Source organism: Rana temporaria, chromosome 8, assembly GCF_905171775.1.
Source record: "Rana temporaria chromosome 8, aRanTem1.1, whole genome shotgun sequence".
Lineage (NCBI taxonomy): Eukaryota > Metazoa > Chordata > Amphibia > Anura > Ranidae > Rana > Rana temporaria.
In genome coordinates this window covers 161173524-161193742 of record NC_053496.1, presented here as the reverse complement: position 1 = coordinate 161193742, position 20219 = coordinate 161173524, and the positions used below count along the sequence as shown (strand labels likewise).

General features: G+C 45.2%; 1 protein-coding gene across 1 annotated transcript in view; it reads left to right on the top strand.

Annotated features, from left to right (window-relative positions):
* The window catches only part of LOC120909299 (membrane-spanning 4-domains subfamily A member 15-like), a 78522-nt gene that overhangs the window by 8667 nt on the left and 49636 nt on the right, over nt 1-20219 (top strand). Inside the window, exons 2-3 of the mRNA XM_040321046.1 lie at nt 2096-2175; nt 15753-15863. Coding sequence (XP_040176980.1) covers nt 2104-2175; nt 15753-15863 — 183 coding nt within the window. The 5' untranslated portion in view covers nt 2096-2103. The remainder of the gene's footprint in view (nt 1-2095; nt 2176-15752; nt 15864-20219) is intronic.

Here is a 20219-nt window from a genome sequence, read left to right as displayed (position 1 = left end):
ATGAAGGGCTTGCTCTACCCAATTTATGGTGGTATTATCATCAAGCAGTGCAGTTAGCTCAAGATTCCGTAGTCTACTCCCAAGGCCCAGAGCCGGACTAGGTTCTAATGGAGAGACAAGCAGTTCCTCATCACACTATTGACTGCCTACTTCTGGAGCCCTCCCAAACTCCTGGCACCTACCCTTTCTCACTCCTTAGCTTTATGTGATCTTTATACAAACATTCCTCTCTAACCTCCAACACCCATTAACTAACACACTTATTTAATAATTCCAACCTTCCCCCAGGCACAAATGTTAAAGCTTTAAAGGCCTCTTCAGAACAGGTCACTTTTTTAACTCCATGGCTCCCATTTTGACAGGGTGTTATCTTTACTAGATGGTATCGGGTTCCCACTAGACGAGTAAGAATTTTTCCGGATTCTTCTCCCTTGTGTTTTTGAGGTTGTAATCTCCTAAGCTCAATTTTTCACGCAATGTGGGCTTGTCCCCGTATTAGGAGTTTCTGGAATATATTTTTTTAATGGGATAAGGCGCAATCACAGAAAAGCCCTCTGTGCCATCCAGGTCAATGGCGCTCACTCATCGGCCAGGAGAGCATCGCCTCTAACTCCTGCAGCTGTAGATCCCATGTCCCAAGAGAGTAAAACCCTCCCAGGATAGTTTTATTTATCAGCTCACCCAGAAATCTTTCTCTCTCCAGCCAGATGTAACTTGTAGTTTGCAGCAACTTTAGATCCATTAAAATCTCAGCTGTTTAGACTACATGTCCCACAATCACTTGCTTTCAGCAGTGGTCTCTCGCTCTCTCTGCATTTAGGAAGTCATGTCCTAATCCCATGCTGGGCACTAGAGGGAACAATGCTCAATGCAATCTTCATTAAGTAATGTGCCATGATGGCATAAGCGATATATTGTCTACATCAGTGAACGGCTGTGTTGGGAGGGTGTCAGGACAAGTTTAAACTTTGAAGGAAAGAAGACAGAGTTCCCATCACATAGAGATTGGATCATGGTGTATTCCCCAGCTTAGTGTGGCCAGTTCTTAATATACAAACAGGGGGCTTGACAGGAACATCAGGGATTTCACACAAAGAAAGCAATACGAAGAAAACAGGAGACTTATTCACACAGGTGCATAGTACAGCAGACACATATCAAGAATTTGATGGTTGAGTTTATATATTTTTTAAGAGAGAATGTGATTGCAATATACAAATCTTTCAATGCTGACTGTAGTATCGGGAGGAACCAATCGATTTGGATGAGAAGCAGTTTAACCTTAAACTGCATAAAGGGGTTCCTCACTTTTCGAGTGGTAACAATGTGGAACTCCCTTCCACAGTGTGTGGTATCAGCAGGGAGTGTAGATACAGTAAATAGAAAAAAAAAATGATTAGATGTGTTTCTTATGCCGCGTACACACGATCGGTTTGTCTGATGAAAACGGTCTGATGGAAACGTTTTCATCAGACTAAACCGATCGTGTGTGGGCCCCATCGGTTATTTATCCATTGGTTAAAAAAAAATAGGAACTCGTTTTAAAATTATCTGATGGATAAATAACCTATAGAAATAAAACGATCTTCTGTAGTCACGTCCATCGGTTAAAAATCCACACATGCTCAGAATCAAGTCGGCGCATGCTTGGAAGCATTGAACTTCATTTTTTTAAGCACGTCATTGTGTTTTACGTCACCGCGTTCTGACACGATCGTTTTTTTAACTGATGGTGTGTAGGCACGACGGATCATCAGTCAGCTTCATCGGATAACTGATGGAAAAATCCATCATACCGTTTTCATCGGATGGACCGATCGCGTGTACAGGGCATTAGTGAACAAAACATACAAGGATATAAGGATTTGTAGCAAAAAAATGAACAATGAACTGGATGGACCATTGTGTCATTCAACCTCATCAACTATCTAGGATGACAAGCTTTTGCTAGGGAAGATGATTGGAACTATTTTTTAAATTGAATAATTTGAACACATTAATGAAAGAACACAAATACTGTTATAACGCAGAATTTTCATTCTTATAAAATATGTTGACAGATTTTAGTTCTTTTTATGGTTTCCTTTCCTCCTAGGTTTCACCATGGATACCTCAATGCACAATTCACTCCTTTTTCACCAAACATTCCTAAAAGGCAAACCAAAAGCTCTCGGGGTAAGTGCAATTTCAGGAAAGGTTAAAGTGTTTGCAAAGATATATTTTTATTAATAACAAACATGTTTTACTCACCTGCTCTGTGCAATGGTTTTTCAAATAGTACCCCCCGATCTTCCTCTTCTTGGGTCCCTCACCAGAGTTTTGTCCCCCACCCCGGTGAGAGCCCCCATAGCAAGCCGCTTGCTATGGGCGTAGTCTTGCGTGCACGCTCCTGAACCCCATACTCTGTGTCCATAAGCCCTGTCCCAGAGCCCCGCTCTCTGTGCCCATAACTCCCGCTCCCTCCTCACTGTCTGTAATTGACAGCAGCATGATCCAATGACTCCTGTGGCTGCATCTCAGCCAATGAGGAGGGAGGGACCCGGGAGATCCGCAGTGTTATTTTGGACAATTTCATGCTCCCAACTTGGTGGGAACAGTTTGGGGATGGCCCCTTCCTGTTCCAAAACCAGTACACAAAGCAAGGTCCATAAAGACATGGATGAGCGAGTTTGGGGTGGAGGAACTAGACTGGCCTGCACAGTCCTGACCTCAAGCCATTAAAACACCTTTGGGATGAATCAGAGTGGAGATTGCGAGCCAGGCCTTCTCACACACATTAGTGTCTGACCTCACAAATGCGCTTCTGGAAGAATGGTCAAACATTCCCATAGACACACTCCTAAACCTTGTGGACAGCCTTCACAGAAGAGTTAAAGTGGTTATAGTTGGTGGGCCAACTCAATATCGAACCCTATGGACTAAGACTGGGATGCCATTAAAGTTCATGTGTGTATAAAGGCAGGCATCGCAATACTTTTGACAATATAGTGTATGCAGGGCTCAAAATTTCAAGTCCTGAGCTACTAGCCAGGCCTCAAGGCGTACTCGCCGCCAGTTGCCCCGCCCAACCCCTACCATGTCCCGCCCCCTAATCCCACTACTATACACGCCCTCATAAATCTCATGAAATGACACTTAAATGTTTTATGTAGAATTAAGTTATAAAAATAAAATATTAACAACAACTTTATCTGTGCCCAAAAATGCAGCCTGCCCATGTCTACCAATGCAGCATGTGTCCCCAATGCAGCAAAATGTCTCCACTTTGCAGTCAGGGTCCCCCCACAATTGCAGCCAGAGTTCCCCCACAATTGCAGCCTACCTGTGCTGGGTAGGAGAGGAGCCAGAGCCGCCGCCGCCTGGTTGTTCAAACCGCGGGGAACATAACAGCTTTCCATTCAATAGCAGTGTTCCCCCGCCGCAAGCCATCATATACAGCCCCTCCCCCCTTGTCTGGGAAACTTTGATAGACAGATCACCCATCCAATCCTGGGATGGGTGATCGGACAAGGGGGGAGGGGCTGTATATGACACGCGCGGCGGGGAACACAGCTATTGAATTGAAAGCTGTTATGTTCCCCGCGGTTTGAACAACCAGACGGCAGGGACAGCAGCGGCGACTCTCCTCTCCTTGCTCGCCCCCCCCCCCCCTGCTCCCAGGCAGCCCACACTCGCCAGCCCTCAAAATTTACTTGCAAAATGCAAGAAAGGCGAGTGTAAATTTTGAGGGCTGGTGTATGTACCTATTGGACTATTGTCTGTGTATTTCTTTTGTAGCCTATTTTTTCAATAAAAAAATTGTACAACCCCACCCCCCTTCAAAAAAAAAAAAGAATTCAAATTTTGAATAGAATAAATGATTTTACAAATGCTGATTCGAATTTTCCAAATTTGGTCAAATAAAAATAATATGAACGAATTCAGAAATTTTTAAATTAAATTTAAAAAACGAATTCTGAAAACAAATTAAAACATATTTAACTGAACAAAATTATTTAAATAACAATCAAATATGAGGGTGCCAACTTATATTACGTGGTGCGAAGAACTGAAGCATAAGGCTGCTGCCCCTTTAATATTATTGCATAGTGTGTTTTGCACTATTAAAGAAAAATAAGGCTCTGCCCTAGTAACCCAAACTACAAAAGTGATAGTGTACCAAGTGAAATTAAACCATATGAAGAAATAAAAAGTCCATAATCAATATTTGTTAAAAAAAAAAAGAAGTCCATTGGTAAGAAAGATGACCAATCACTTGTAACGCCGCTGTAGTAACATCTCAGTAGAACGGGCGCAGCTTCTTCTTTCCCTGGCAGTTGCGATCCGCTCTGTTCACATGCTGTCTCACTTCCTGTGCGCTCCACGCTGGAACGCGGAAGTGCGCCACCTAGCCGCGCCTCTTGCTGCGCTCCACCGCGGCTTATTTAAACCCCCAGCTCTGACAGTATGGCGTTCCACTATTCTGCTAGGACGCCACTGTCATCAGGCCCTTCCCCCGTAACGTCTCTGTGCCCATAACTCCCGCTCCCTCCTCACTGTCTGTAATTGACAGCAGCATGATCCAATGACTCCTGTGGCTGCATCTCAGCCAATGAGGAGGGAGGGACCCGGGAGATCCACAGTGTTATTTTGGACAATTTCATGCTCCCAACTTGGTGGGAACAGTTTGGGGATGGCCCCTTCCTGTTCCAAAACCAGTACACAAAGCAAGGTCCATAAAGACATGGATGAGCGAGTTTGGGGTGGAGGAACTAGACTGGCCTGCACAGTCCTGACCTCAAGCCATTAAAACACCTTTGGGATGAATCAGAGTGGAGATTGCGAGCCAGGCCTTCTCACACACATTAGTGTCTGACCTCACAAATGCGCTTCTGGAAGAATGGTCAAACATTCCCATAGACACACTCCTAAACCTTGTGGACAGCCTTCACAGAAGAGTTAAAGTGGTTATAGTTGGTGGGCCAACTCAATATTGAACCCTATGGACTAAGACTGGGATGCCATTAAAGTTCATGTGTGTATAAAGGCAGGCATCGCAATACTTTTGACAATATAGTGTATGCAGGGCTCAAAATTTCAAGTCCTGAGCTACTAGCCAGGCCTCAAGGCGTACTCGCCGCCAGTTGCCCCGCCCAACCCCTACCATGTCCCGCCCCCTAATCCCACTACTATACACGCCCTCATAAATCTCATGAAATGACACTTAAATGTTTTATGTAGAATTAAGTTATAAAAATAAAATATTAACAACAACTTTATCTGTGCCCAAAAATGCAGCCTGCCCATGTCTACCAATGCAGCATGTGTCCCCAATGCAGCAAAATGTCTCCACTTTGCAGTCAGGGTCCCCCCACAATTGCAGCCAGAGTTCCCCCACAATTGCAGCCAGAGTTCCCCCACAATTGCAGCCTACCTGTGCTGGGTAGGAGAGGAGCCAGAGCCACCGCCGCCTGGTTGTTCAAACCGCGGGGAACATAACAGCTTTCCATTCAATAGCAGTGTTCCCCCGCCGCAAGCCATCATATACAGCCCCTCCCCCCTTGTCTGGGAAACTTTGATAGACAGATCACCCATCCAATCCTGGGATGGGTGATCGGACAAGGGGGGAGGGGCTGTATATGACACGCGCGGCGGGGAACACAGCTATTGAATTGAAAGCTGTTATGTTCCCCGCGGTTTGAACAACCAGACGGCAGGGACAGCAGCGGCGACTCTCCTCTCCTTGCTCGCCCCCCCCCCCCTGCTCCCAGGCAGCCCACACTCGCCAGCCCTCAAAATTTACTTGCAAAATGCAAGAAAGGCGAGTGTAAATTTTGAGGGCTGGTGTATGTACCTATTGGACTATTGTCTGTGTATTTCTTTTGTAGCCTATTTTTTCAATAAAAAAATTGTACAACCCCACCCCCCTTCAAAAAAAAAAAAAAAAAGAATTCAAATTTTGAATAGAATAAATGATTTTACAAATGCTGATTCGAATTTTCCAAATTTGGTCAAATAAAAATAATATGAACGAATTCAGAAATTTTTTAATTAAATTTAAAAAACGAATTCTGAAAACAAATTAAAACATATTTAACTGAACAAAATTATTTAAATAACAATCAAATATGAGGGTGCCAACTTATATTACGTGGTGCGAAGAACTGAAGCATAAGGCTGCTGCCCCTTTAATATTATTGCATAGTGTGTTTTGCACTATTAAAGAAAAATAAGGCTCTGCCCTAGTAACCCAAACTACAAAAGTGATAGTGTACCAAGTGAAATTAAACCATATGAAGAAATAAAAAGTCCATAATCAATATTTGTTAAAAAAAAAAAGAAGTCCATTGGTAAGAAAGATGACCAATCACTTGTAACGCCGCTGTAGTAACATCTCAGTAGAACGGGCGCAGCTTCTTCTTTCCCTGGCAGTTGCGATCCGCTCTGTTCACATGCTGTCTCACTTCCTGTGCGCTCCACGCTGGAACGCGGAAGTGCGCCACCTAGCCGCGCCTCTTGCTGCGCTCCACCGCGGCTTATTTAAACCCCCAGCTCTGACAGTATGGCGTTGCACTATTCTGCTAGGACGCCACTGTCATCTGGGGTTCCACACCCTCCTGAACCTACCTGCCTCACCCTGCACCGGACCACGATGACCCCTTACTTTTGCCCTACCTTCAACTTGAGCCAGGACTGGATCTAAAGGACGCTCATCCCAGCTCAGCATCCACTACAACTACACTACAAAGTACTCTGTGCCATTGTTACCAAGTATCATAGGAAACCTTCATGTCTGTTCAGTAGTGCTCACATGCCATTGATCCGTGCTAATATACCAAGTATTGTTGGAAGCTCCTCATGCCTGCTCAGTACCTGTCATGCCATTGATCCGTGCTAATATACCAAGTATTGTTGGAAGCTCCTCATGGCTGCTCAGTACCTGTCATGCCATTGATCTGTGCTAATATACCAAGTATTGCTGGAAGCTCCTCATGCCTGCTCAGTACCTCACATGCCTTTGATCCGTGCTAATATACCAAGTATTGTTGGAAGCTCCTCATGCCTGCTCAGTGCCTCACATGCATTTGATCCGTGCTAATATACCAAGTATTGTTAGAAGCTCCTCATGCCTGCTCAGTGCCTGTCATGCCATTGATCTGTGCTAATATACCAAGTATTGCTGGAAGCTCCTCATGCCTGTTCAGTGCCAGTCATGCCATTCATCTGTGCTAATATACCAAGTATTATTGGAAGCTCCTCATGCCTGCTCAGTACCTCACATGCCATTGTTCCGTGCTAATATACCAAGTATTGGAAACTCTTCATACCTGCTCAGTAATCTCTCATTGCCAGTGATCTGTCTTAATGTTGCCAAGTATTAATTGAAGCCTTCCATACCTGCCAAACACTGCTTACATGCCTATGAAGTGTGTATTACTGCATAGCAACTCAGTATTAGTCATATACCTATGAACTGTGTTACCCAGACCCAGGTATAACCCTAGCGTGCAGCTCTAGAACTACATTTTCTCATCTTCCCCTCGCATCATAGTCTCTTGTTCAAACCTTTACCTAAGTGACGCATATGAAGGAATAAGCGCCATTTACCTTTATGAGACTGTGATGACAGAACCCTAACTCTCTACATAGGTTGAGAGTGAAACCTGGGTTCAAACCTGAGAAGCCTCCACAGTTGCGATCCATAGATCAAAACCCAGTTTGGCGTATCGTTACATCACTGGACTCTTTTCAGAAAATATTTGTGCATAAATCTTTAGTATACAGTGCTCCACCGAATGTACCGTGTACAAATATATAGACGCTCACCAGAATTCTTTGGACAGCAAAGTGACCATCGAAATCAATCAACCTCTCAGGGGACCAGCACAACATTTTCCACCAATCTCCTCTCTCCTTTCTCCTACTTAATAGCCCTGCAATAAAGGCTCCAGGAGGGGCCACAAGAAAGAAATGTATAGTGTAGGTCACTTCCTCGATGCCGCAATGTCTCCTGGGAGCTTTTGTCATTGTTCCCAGGAGACATTGCGGAGGTCTGCCGCGAGTTATCGTGGGATTTAGAAAGAACTTGCTTAAAAAAAAAACATGCGCTTTAGTAATTATGCATATGAGTGTATCCTTTTTTTTTTTGGTGGGGGAGTGGATCTTGGGTGGGAGTTCCCACACTTTTTTCCCCAGGACTTGACCCCTGGGTGAAGAGGAGAAATTGCAGATTCAGGCTTGGATAATACAGAAGCAGTCCTGCTTTAAACAACACTTTACTTTACGTCGCCCCTCGGCCGAGGGGGTATAGTGTACCTGGACAGGCCTCTCACACCGACCTGGCAGCCAGAATATCACTCGGAGCACTGGAGGAAGAACAAGTCTCTGCCACAGACCTGGTGCAAATGAATATCGGGAAAGAACCTCTGCCACAGGCCCTTCCCCCGTAACGTAGGATTATGAAGTGAATCTTCCCCCAGTAAATTTAGTGCCTGAATCTCCCTCAGGTAGTCTTTCAAATGGTCACCGACTGACAGGTTGCCATCAAACAAACTGTCAATGTCCGGTCACCTCGATCCCCGATGGATTGTCAAAGCCCTGTTGGATCACCTGCCTCCGGGCTCTCCTCAGACCCACCCATGAGACCCACCGAACAGCACAACTCGCTTGGGATCTTCTTCAAAGTTTCCGGAACCCAGTAGATCACTGGGGTCCCACCATAGCTTCAGTTGCTCCGGGCCAACATTGTGCCCGGAACCCAGAACATCACGTAGCACGTGCGCCCCGGCCTGGTAGGCCATATCGCCGGGGCCCGTGATGTGCGCACACCCTAAAGGTGGGTGCCGCACCCGGAACAAACACCAGAAAACGAACCTCACAAAATGGCGTCCGCTCAAGAAGTACCCTCCCCCAGCATGCCCCACGAGAGAAAACCCCTCCTGATTGGCTGCTGGCAAGAGGCGCCTCGGACTGGACTCCACTGCTGCCATCTGCCGTTCCAGGTTGAAAAAGCACCCCTGGAACACAGAATAAACCAACAGCACAGCCCAGCTAGAGTAGAGGCCTAATTTACATGAATTAGCTGGATGAGAGTAAAGTAACACTCTCATCCCCCTCTAAATTTAACATTTCATGTGGACTGAAAGTACACAGGCGCTACACATGTGTTGCGCTATACAATTTTCTCACTCACTGAACCCTGTGAAGTTTATGTTACAGTGATCGCACCCACCCCATCACCTGAGAATAAAAGTGACAGCTGATGAGGAAAGTACGACCCTGGTTTTGGTTGACCTCCAAACAAACCTCATGACAATAACCCAGACATCAGGACTGTGGTCACTGCATAACCTGTGCGTGGTTCACCATCGCCTGTAATCGCTTACCATCGCCTGTAACCATTGACAGGTTCTTAGCATCTGGGATGGGAACCTACTTCACCAGACTGCTGCTTGCCGGTTCAAATTCTATCAAAGAAAGACAGTCTTGGCACAAACTTGGTTAGAATTAGAAAGGTTAGTGTTATTAGTTTGAAAAACTGCATTTATTTATCCCCCCATTTTCTTCCTCATTACAGACTGAAGGAAGAAATGCGTGGTGCAGGAAAAAAGAAACAATGAAATGGCCTATGATACTTTTACCTCCTTAGACTTGTGTATTTATCCATGTGTACAGCTGTCTACATACACATGCTCTCTATGTACAAACACTTTCAGAAACTCCTTGGACCTGAAAAATACTTATAAGCAAAAATCATTACTCTATATCTTCATATTTAACCTGCAAAGAATGGCAAACAAAAATGACATTGCTGTACATTGACAATTTACCAATGACATTCCTTCAAAACCGATTCAAACAAAACCCTCTGTAACCCTTACTTTTCCCGTTCCTACAAAAATACAACAGCCGCGACGCGTCGGAGGATCGCCACGATAAGTTTGAACATATTCAAGTTACTACATACAAACATTCAGATACAAATGTGGGGGAGATATTCATAGTTTACAAAACCAAAAATGAAAAACCAAAACAGCCAGAATTCTACCTTCACTCTTTCAGCAATAGAAGAAAATACAATGGGAAAAACATGAGAGCAGCTTGAGAACCTTGCATGGACCAGCCATACAAGGTTTAAACAAAACAGGCATGAGAATTTTAACCATAGTTCCTCCTCTGAGGATCACCAAAGTGTGTACTACACCTCCATCAACACACTCATTACAGATTTCTGAAGCCACAGCTGAACTACATCCAAGGTATCTTTATTCTGAGGTCTCGTACCTCCAGCAAAAGTACCTTCCAAAGGAATATACCTTACTGTACCCTCTGACCATATATGTCATTCTTTACAGGGTTTCATGTCTGGAGCCCCAAACCCAGACCTCATGTGTGGTGCAGCTGTCTGACTGGTGCACTGCATGGATGGCACATTTGCCCATGACGATTCGAATCACTTTTTTTGGTGAACTCTGCGTCCAGAGAACCCTGCGCTTTATTTTCGGAGCGGTTTATTACCATAATCGACCCCTGCATCCTGATTATTCTACACGGCCTGAGCAGGGCTGTTGGTGTACTACTCCTCACATTTATGCTAATACAATCACGCACTGAAATTCCGATTATTCTACACGGCCCGACCTGTCTCACGATATAAAGCCTTCTAAACGTGTTTGTCAGACAACCTACAAAGCATTATGAAATCCTCCACTATTGAAAACATTATTATGGCTTCTATCTACCTGCATCTAGATGTTACAACAGTAATGGTGATGCCCTCCTGTACTACTCTCTACCCAAAACTGTATTTACAGTATAAAACTTCACAAAAACAACTAAAATTCAACTTTAAAACACTCTTTTAACCACCAAAGTGTTCTCCATTGTCCTTTCAAAACACAAATCTCATTGCTCATCTTTCAGAAGACCCCAAACTCCTCCCACCAACTTTCTGTTGATACATAAATGCTGAAAAGTACTTCCTGTTGTATGCTCAGCTCTCAAAACTGGTTTATTTACATATCAACGACAGGAAGAGGGAGGGAGAAGCCTAGCTTCATCGCCTAGTCTTATCAACACATCAAAAAAATCCATGGCTAAACATCATATATTTCAACAATTTCACCTGGGAAGTCAAACCACAAGTTTTGAGACCCAAACATTACACAGCAGTAAACAAAGAGCCAAAACTGAATCTCCTGCTTTTTTTTTTTTTGTTAAAAAAACAAAAACACCTTTAGTTCAGGAATAGGAAAAATAATCCCCCCCATACTGCAAAATGGGAGTTGATCCCCCCTGATCCAGACATCCCCTTTTGCAGGCTACACAATACCAGCTTCAAAAACAATGAATTGCCCTCTGGGAAACTCCCAAATATTTAAACATAAAAACAACACACCACTGTGCACAAAAACGCAGTCAAAGCCAGTCCCACAATCCATCAAAATTCAGTGCAAAGCAGAGTCTTTCACCCAAAAACAAAATTCAACACAAAAAATCTCCACTCTTACACTGCAAAGTCAGCCGGTAGGTTAAATTGGCCCTAGCATGTGCAATCGCGTCGGGACCCCTCGGGGCAAGACCACACTATATCAAGATACCTCTCTACGCCACTCAAAAGGCGATGCTTAGAAAAACAATTTAACTGCGCCTCCAAATCATTTTTTTAAAACAGGACAGACCGTACTACACACACACCAAACATCTAAATATGCCCCAAAGACTGCAAAATTCCACCAGCAAGATAGCCGACGAATACCACACCCAAAGGAAAGGTGGCTGCACCTTTCCCTATAGGATCACCCACAGGCCAAACAGTATAAAGCAAAAATCCCTCAAAATGTGTGTTTCTCCCGGATAAAAAACATTAAGTACTGCGCCTCTCGAGATAGTTGACAAGCTAGGCCACAGCAAAATGGTGGATGAAATCTGCACTACCGCAAGATGGCCGACAAGCCTCATGGCATCAACAAAAGGCAGTCCACAGAAATATGGCGCCATTAACTCATGCAATTGTTCCTGCCAAAACCAGCACAAACTGGCGGACACATGCCCACGACACAAACATCACACTCCAACCTCAAGACATTTTCTACTACCAGACGGGATTCAACCAGTCTCAGACTGCCCCAGTCAGCTCTTTAGAGCAGGTTGCGGAAGTACTAAACACTGGGTGACACTATGACAATACATCTTGAAATTTCCACAACAGTACAGATACCAGCTGCCATGGAAGAGGAATTCAGAAAAAGGTTGCGAGAGATGCAGATACAGCATAGAAGACCAATATCATCTGATTCTATCCGCTGCAAACTCTGGAAGAATGCACTACCTCTCAAGCAACAGCACCAGGGAAAAGTTCTCCCCTCCATCCATGTAAGGTACTGGTCGCAGTATGAAGTACCAATGTTGTTATTAGGGGAACAACCGAAGCAAGAGTGGACAGCTGAGTTAAGCAGGCTGATCCGGGCAGAGATGCGGTTGGACGAGAGCTACAGAGCCCTCCGGTGGTATGTAGCCCAAGAGTGCCCGTGGTCAGTGGATGACAGCCCCACAGAAGGCTTTGACTATGATGGTCTGTTATTGTTGTATTGGAGGCTGACCAGGGACCCTGACTTTGGGAATGATCGGGAGTGGCGTTTGGGGGAAATAATGGAGCACAGAGAGCGAAGACTGAATGTCTCAGAAAGGGCACTGGGCAGAGGAAGATTTGGAGTTTCTGGCTGTTAAGGAATGGGAGCTGGAGATCACCTACAAACAGCTGCTAGATTCTTCTCAGCAGATGGGTGGGGATCCCTTTGTCTGCGACTATCAAGAAATACCAGTTGACAACTCTGATATCCTGGCTGAAGAATCGGCAGTGGAAAATCTGGAGATTGCCATCCCCAAAGCTGAAGTGCTGACAACAGGGCAGAGTTCTGCTAACCTCTGCCCAGCACTGATAGCATCTTCTGGGTTCCACGGACAGGAGATGGTGAACCTCTATCCCCAGATATTAGTTGCAGAGACAGGGGTTTGATAAACTGTTCTGCTGAGGAAGAACGACCTGATGAGCCTCCAGCAGAAGAGCTGGTATCAGGGTCAAACTGCAGTGTGCTCTGCCCAGCACCAACAGCAATATCTGTGGAGTTGCAAGGAACTTCCCCAGCTGGTCACCGGACAGAGGGTCCAATACCTCTGCCCCACACCTGTGGCAGTTCCGGAGGTTCTTGGTGAGAAGGTGGCGATCACCTCCCAGCAGCCAGATGAGGGAACGGAAAAGGAAGCAGCCAGCTCACCTCCCCAATGGCAGCTGCACAGTTTGGGAGGGGAGGAATCCAGCCTCCTGCCCCAACGTTTAGCCAAAACGCATGATGTGGAGTCCTCAGCAGAAATGCTGGCAACAGGACAGAGTGCTACCAAACTCTGCCCAGCACCGGCAACAACTGTGTAGTTCTAGAGAGCCGGGGCAGTCGGTCCCTCTCTCCAGTGACAAGCTGAGGTAGTAAAGCTTTTACTCCCAGCTGAATCACTGGCAGCAGGACAGAATGCTACTGGCCTCTGCACACAACTGCAGCTTGAGATGATATTGGGGGATGGGACTGCGGTCTCCACTCACAGCAACCTAGCAGAAGAGCTGGAAACAGAGCAGAGTGCCGCTGGCCTCTGCCCTCAACTAACAAAAGAGGGAGTCCCTGTGGTAGTGGATGGGACTTCGGTCTTCACTGACACAACTCCAGAAAATGGTGTGACACAGACAGGAGGATGTCAGCCTTGCTTTGCAAGCACTGTGTGATTTTTATCTACCACAAGTGTATGGAACTTCAGTCCCCCCCTGTATACCCCAAAGATGCTGGGCAGTTGGCCCAGATCCCCAACAGAAATGACGGAGTGAGCCTAGTCACCCTGTCTTTTCTTCAGCGGCTGAAAGGACTCCAGGGAGAAGGGCCAGTCCAGACCTCCCCCCCAGCGGCGGGTATGTTCTCTGAGAAAGGCAGAGGTTGGCTGGGTGAGTAATGCTCTGTTTGGGACAATTTATTTGGGGTACTGCTTGGATACCGTCATTGGGGGACTGGAACTACTGATTAACTTCATAATCAACCCGTCTGGGGTCTCCTCTTGTGTTAGTCTCCTGCTGAAAGGGGAGAGATGTGATGGGAGGGACCGTGGAACCCAGAATCCCTTGGAAAGTATGGGATACCCTTGTTTCAGCTCCCCATGCACCTCTTATGTCTAAGTCACCCTGTATCTATTGGGGCACAGGGTGAGCAAGAAAATAATGAACCCTGAGAATATGATTGGATTACTTCAAATGGGACAGTAATATTCATTAACAATATCTCCTTAGCCATATTAGAAAGACTGACTGATTCATACTGTAAGGCCTCGTACACACGACCGGATCTATCCGCTGGGATTGATCCACGGATCAGTTGCAGCAGACAAATCACGTCATGTGTACGGCCTAGCGGACATTTTTCGGCGGAGATTTCTCCAGCCGATGGATTTCAAGCGGATAAAAATGTATTAGCATGCTAAGAAATTTATCCGCTGGTATCCAGTCCAGCGGACTGATCCGGTCGTCTGTACAGACTCACCGGATCAGTCCGTCCGCTCCCCTCCCTCGCATGCGTCGTAATGATTTGACGCATGCGTGGAAGTATTTACCTTCCAGCGGCGCGCACGTCGCCGCGTCATCGTCGCGGCGACTGCGCGACACGTCACCGCGGATGTATTCCGCGCGGATTTCGATCTGATGGTGAGTACAGCCATCAGATCCAAATCCGCCAGAGGATTTATCCGCTGGGAGCGGTCCGGCGGACCGTTTCCAGCGGATATCCTCTCGTGTGTATGAGGCCTTAGGAGGTGCTGATGTCAACTCCAGCCACCTGTCGGTCTGTTATAATGTAAATGAGTCTAGTGTGGATTCTCTTTCACCCATTGTCTGTGCTAATTGACCCTGCAATTGTATGAAGGAGTTCTGTGTTGATATGTATGATAATGTGTATTGTAGTTTAGGAGACAGCCAGGCTAGGCATGCCTAGGCTGTCTAAAGAGATTAGTTAATGAGCTCATGTTAATTAGGTTTCTGGTCACAGGTGTATTGCTAGAGTAATATAAAGCAGGTTGTAGGAACCTCCTCTTTTACTGTATATAAGACTGTATTCCTCAATAAAGATTATGATTCCTGCTTGACCCTCAAGACAGAGCTTTGTCTCGTATTTGGTGGAGAATTATTCTTATGGGTTCCTTGTTTGGCTGATTGGAGTGTCTGGTAGCTGCCTTGTGTTCGGGAATGGAATGTTCTAAACGACTTTAAACCCCTTTCATACTCAGGGTGTCGTTACAGGTATGAATACTTTTTCAAGGCACTGTACATTGTCAAAAAGAACATTTTAATAAAACAACATGTAAAGCACCCCTGCCCTCCCATGCTCACGTGAACATGCATGTAAGTCCCACTCACATATGCAAACAGCTATTGTACCACACATGCAGCCAGCACTGGCTGACAGGGGAGAGCAGACCAAAGTGGCCTGAAAATAGGCAAGTATATAGATCTTTTATACCCAGGTTAGTCAGAATAGGTGTTAAAACGTATTAAACGTATTCCAGTTTTATATTGACGTGTATTTGTCAGTAAATGAGACTTGCCATGAGAAGCTGTCACTGTTGACCTCTTTACTTACCTAGTTTTAGTCACTTTACTGCATTCTCAATTTATTACACAAGATAGCACCAAGGATAATTATGGCCAGTCATCCATAATCCATATAATATTTTTTTTCCTGCAGATTGTGCTGATTGTTTCTGGTGTGTTGGAAGTTGCTCTGGGTATAGCATCGGTATACACAGGAGCAATCTACTCCTGGGCCAGTGGAATCGATTTTTGGGGAGCAGTAGTTGTAAGTAAAAATATTCTTTGATATTATTGAGGCACAGAAAATTCTAGTTACCGTACATTACTAAGACACAGAATAGTTAATTCTAGTTACATTGCTCAAGCATTTGTTAAAGCAGAACTCCAGGATCGGCAAACAATCCCCCATTCGTACACCCCCCTACACAAAACACTAAACAGTTATTATATTTGTGAAATTCCTTACCATTGAAGAGAAAAGTCTAATTGAATTTTCAGGAAGTCCTCTCTGTAATTTAAAAAAATGCAGCATGTATTCTGCCAAGGAGGAGCTGTTAGAACAGAGATCAGGGCCGTCTTTACCGCAGGGCAAAAGGGGAAGCTGCCCAGGGCCCAGTCATTGCTGTGGGGCCCTAAGCAGCTACCAGCGGTTTGCGTGGAGGGAGACTGTCATGACATTGGGAAGCTCAGCGGCACATAGCTAGCGCTGCACACAGTGCCCAGCTGAGTAGGAGGTGCCTGGAAAGTTTTGACAGGTGGAAAGCAAAAACGGCAGTGTATGCGAGGAGAGCTGTCAGCACGAGTTAAACAGTGGCTTGCTGACATGTGTAGCTCTGTTTTAGCGGAGGAATGGATGGCTGTCAGAAATCCTGATGTTGAGTGGAAACAGGGAGGACCGCAAAACAATAGGAGACAAAAGGAGACAAATGTAGGACTACATGTTTTGGGGAATCTCCCCTTCGTCAGGTCACATGACCATCGGGACCAGAGAGCGATCTCTTTGGGCTTGGATTCCACACTTTGGAGCATTGGGACTCCCCTCGATCCCTCCCCATCTGGCCACTGGGTGTATTGAGGGTGAGAGCCTTACCCGATCTTCCTGGCAATCCATCCCTGCTCCAACAACATCAGGGTTTCTGACAACCATCCATTCCTCCGCTAATACAGAGCTACATGTCAGCCGTGAGTTTTTGTGTTATCCAGTCATCTTTAATTTGACTATTATTTGTGACTATCAATGGATACAAGTGTTTTTAAAGTTTTATACTTTTTTATTTTATCATAATGTTGGATTATTAATTTACTGGATCAGTGCTCCTTGTTTTGAATTAAATTTTTGTTGTAAGAGTGAGCCTGGTTGGTGAAGTTTGCCTGAGCTTGGCTTTGCTTTGTTATCACTGCTCTGTCCTACTCCTGCCTGACATACTAAGCCCTAAGGTGGTAACTAACTCTGCCCCCGCCCCGCCTCTCAGCCATTTGGCACTATACTGTAACCCACCCCCTTCACCAGCCGTGCCACATATGACTCTGAAAAGGCAGGCTGGATCAGAATGGGCGGGACTCAGAACTGTACATAGCTGAAAGGTAGAGTTTTACCATTTTTATTTGTTCCTGGGAGTTGTTGCAGAGCCAATTTCATATGTCAAAATGTTTTACATACAAGAATTTACAACGGAAAATATCGCGTTAAGGGATATGAAGTGCTAAAAATTAATAAAAAATAAATGAGCAAAACCGTGTTAAGTTAATAACTAAAGCTGCAACCTTTTACCACATATGATAGACATATGAAAACAAACAAAAATACCAAAGATAAGATTGCGCTAAATTATCACAAAATAATATGTGTGAAAAAACAAACCAAAAAAATGGGTGTGTGGTTATCACTGTATTAATGAGAAGAATTTTTTCTTTTATGAAAAATCAAAATTATTCCAAATACACTTTAGTGTAACTCATGTGCTGATATATCAAGAAAGACATATAAACCATTAGCTAGATTCAGGTAGGCAGGCTTATCCTTGCGGCGGAGCCACGCACTGACGTCATCACGTCGAAACGTGACCCCGGAAGCACGGGCGCACGTTCGTTTTACATCTTGCCTTTTATTTGTTTTACCTGTGAGTACTGTGTATTGGATTCACATAATTTTTAAATAAAATCCGGAGTTTTTTCCTTGCGGTACTTCACTATCCGAGCATTTATTCCTTCTTGGGTACTACATTGGCGTTTTGGAGCCTCGAGGTGAGCCGAGTTTGTTCCTGGAGGAAGACTGGGATCTTTACAACCAGGCAAGGACCAGCTGACCACTGTGGAGTGTTGCAGTGTTCCCCCCCATCCTTCTGGGATTGAGTGGATCATTATGCTGTACTTGTTTGGCCGTCTGGTAAGAGTTTAATACCTACCACTTCTTCGGTGGATTTTCTACATTCTACTCAAACTATACTTCGATCAGTGGTGGAATTTCTTCATCTTTAGTCCTCTCAACTTACATCTGTGAAATCGATTTTTTCTCTCTATGGACAATTGTTTTTAGGAGTCACATACTGTGTGGGGTTAATTACCCTGAGTTTTCACTTTATGTTTTGAGTTTGGACTGAATTCAATTTATTTTGAATATATGGTTTATATGGTCTTTCTTGATATATCAGCACATGAGTTACACTAAAGAGTATTTGGAATAATTTAGATTTTTCATAAAAGAAAAAATTCTTCTCATTAATACAGTAAAAACCACACACCCATTTTTTGGTTTGTTCACAAATATTTTTTTGTGATAATTTAGCGCAATCTTACCTTTTTTTTTTTTACATACAAGTGACAGTTTCAATATATGAGGATGAAGGTGCCTTCAGATTGATGACATATATAGTATATGTTTGATTATCTCCTGTACTACATCCGTAGTCTCTGATTGTCTCCTGTAGTGCATTTGCAGTCTCTGACCATCTCTTGTAGTATGTCTGCCACAAAATAATATGCACAACCCTTTGGTGTGTCAGTGGCTGCAGTTGAGCCCCCCAGAATCTCAACAGTTGACCATACTGTAGCTATACTGTATTTCCAAAAAATAAATGAAGTATATGAGTGTCAGATCAAGACTTGAGTTAAGCGGACACCTGGATGTTCGGGTTCGGACCCGAACCCGGACTTTGAAAAAAAAGCTCGGGTTCGGGCCCGAACCCGACTGGAACTTTGACCCGAACCCGAACCCCATTGAAGTCAATGGGGACCCGGACTTTTGACTACAAAAATGTCTCTAAAAAACGAAGGGAAAGGGCTGGAGGGCTGCAAATGGCAGCAAAATGTCGGGAAGAGCATGGCAAGTACTCGGGAAATAAATGTGGATAGGGAAATAAAAAAATAAAATCATTTTGGCCTTGGAGGACGAGGTCCATATGTAGTAGGAGGTTGAGGTGGATGTGGCGGTGTAGGTGGAAGCGGCGGTGGAGGAGGAGGTAGCCAACACAGCAGGTTTTGGTTTTTAATTGATTTATTTTTTAAATTAGGGTAAACCTCAAAAGAGTGAGAAAGATCTAGGGTTGCTACCTCATCCCTTTAAACCTGAACACAGAGTAATTACACAGGTTCTGGGGCTAATTTAATGTCGTTAAGGCACCAAGTGAGTTTAATTAGCAGCACCTTAATCAGCCAGAGAACCTGTGTAATATGTTTTTGCTTTTAAAGAGATGAGATGGCAACCCTAGAAAGATCAGAAAAAAAACAATGGCTGGGTAAGGCCGGCCCGGTGTCTATTCTGCACAAGGTACGGACAAGTCCTCTGAGATCCATGCCTGGTTCATTTTAATGAACGTGAGCTTGTCCACATGGGCTCTGGACAGGCGGCTGCGCTTGTCTGTGATAACGCCCCCTGCCGTGCTAAATACACGTTCAGACAATACATTGGCCGCAGGGCAGGCCAGCACCTCCAAGGCGTAAAGGGCAAGCTCAGGCCATGTGCCCAATTTGGAGGGGGCATAGCCATCATTCAGTACGTGTAGGCATGTGCACACATACTGCTCCACCATGTTGCTGAAATGCTGCCTCCTGCTAAAACGTTCCATATCAGCTGGTGGTGCTGTTTGTTGTGGCGTGCTGACAACGTTTTTCCACATTTCGGCCATGCTAACCCTGCCTTCAGAGGTGCTGGCGGTGCCCCTGCTGCATTGGCGACCTCTTCCTCCTCCTCTTCCTTCGCCTTCTGCTTCCACTGTGCCCCCGCTGCCAGGTGGGAATTGCACCAGCAGCGCATCTACCAGCGTGCGCTTGTACTCGCGCATCTTGCGTTCATGCTCCAGTGAGGGAATTAAGGATGGTAGATTGTCCTTGTAACGGGAATCCAGCAGCGTGGCCACCCAGTAATCAGCACCTGTTATAATGTGCGAAACACGCCGGTCGTTGCGGAGACACTGCAGCATGTGTTTGCTCATGTGTGCCAGGCTGCCCACAGGCAACAAAAAGCTGTCCTCTGTGGGAGGTGTATCATCTGTGTCCTCTGTATCCCCCCAGCCACGCACCAGTGATGGCCATGAGCTGGTCTGGATGCCATCCTGCTGTGAACATGGTTCCTCCTCCTCCTCCATGTCTTCCTCCTCCTCATCCTCCACCGCGTCATCCTCCA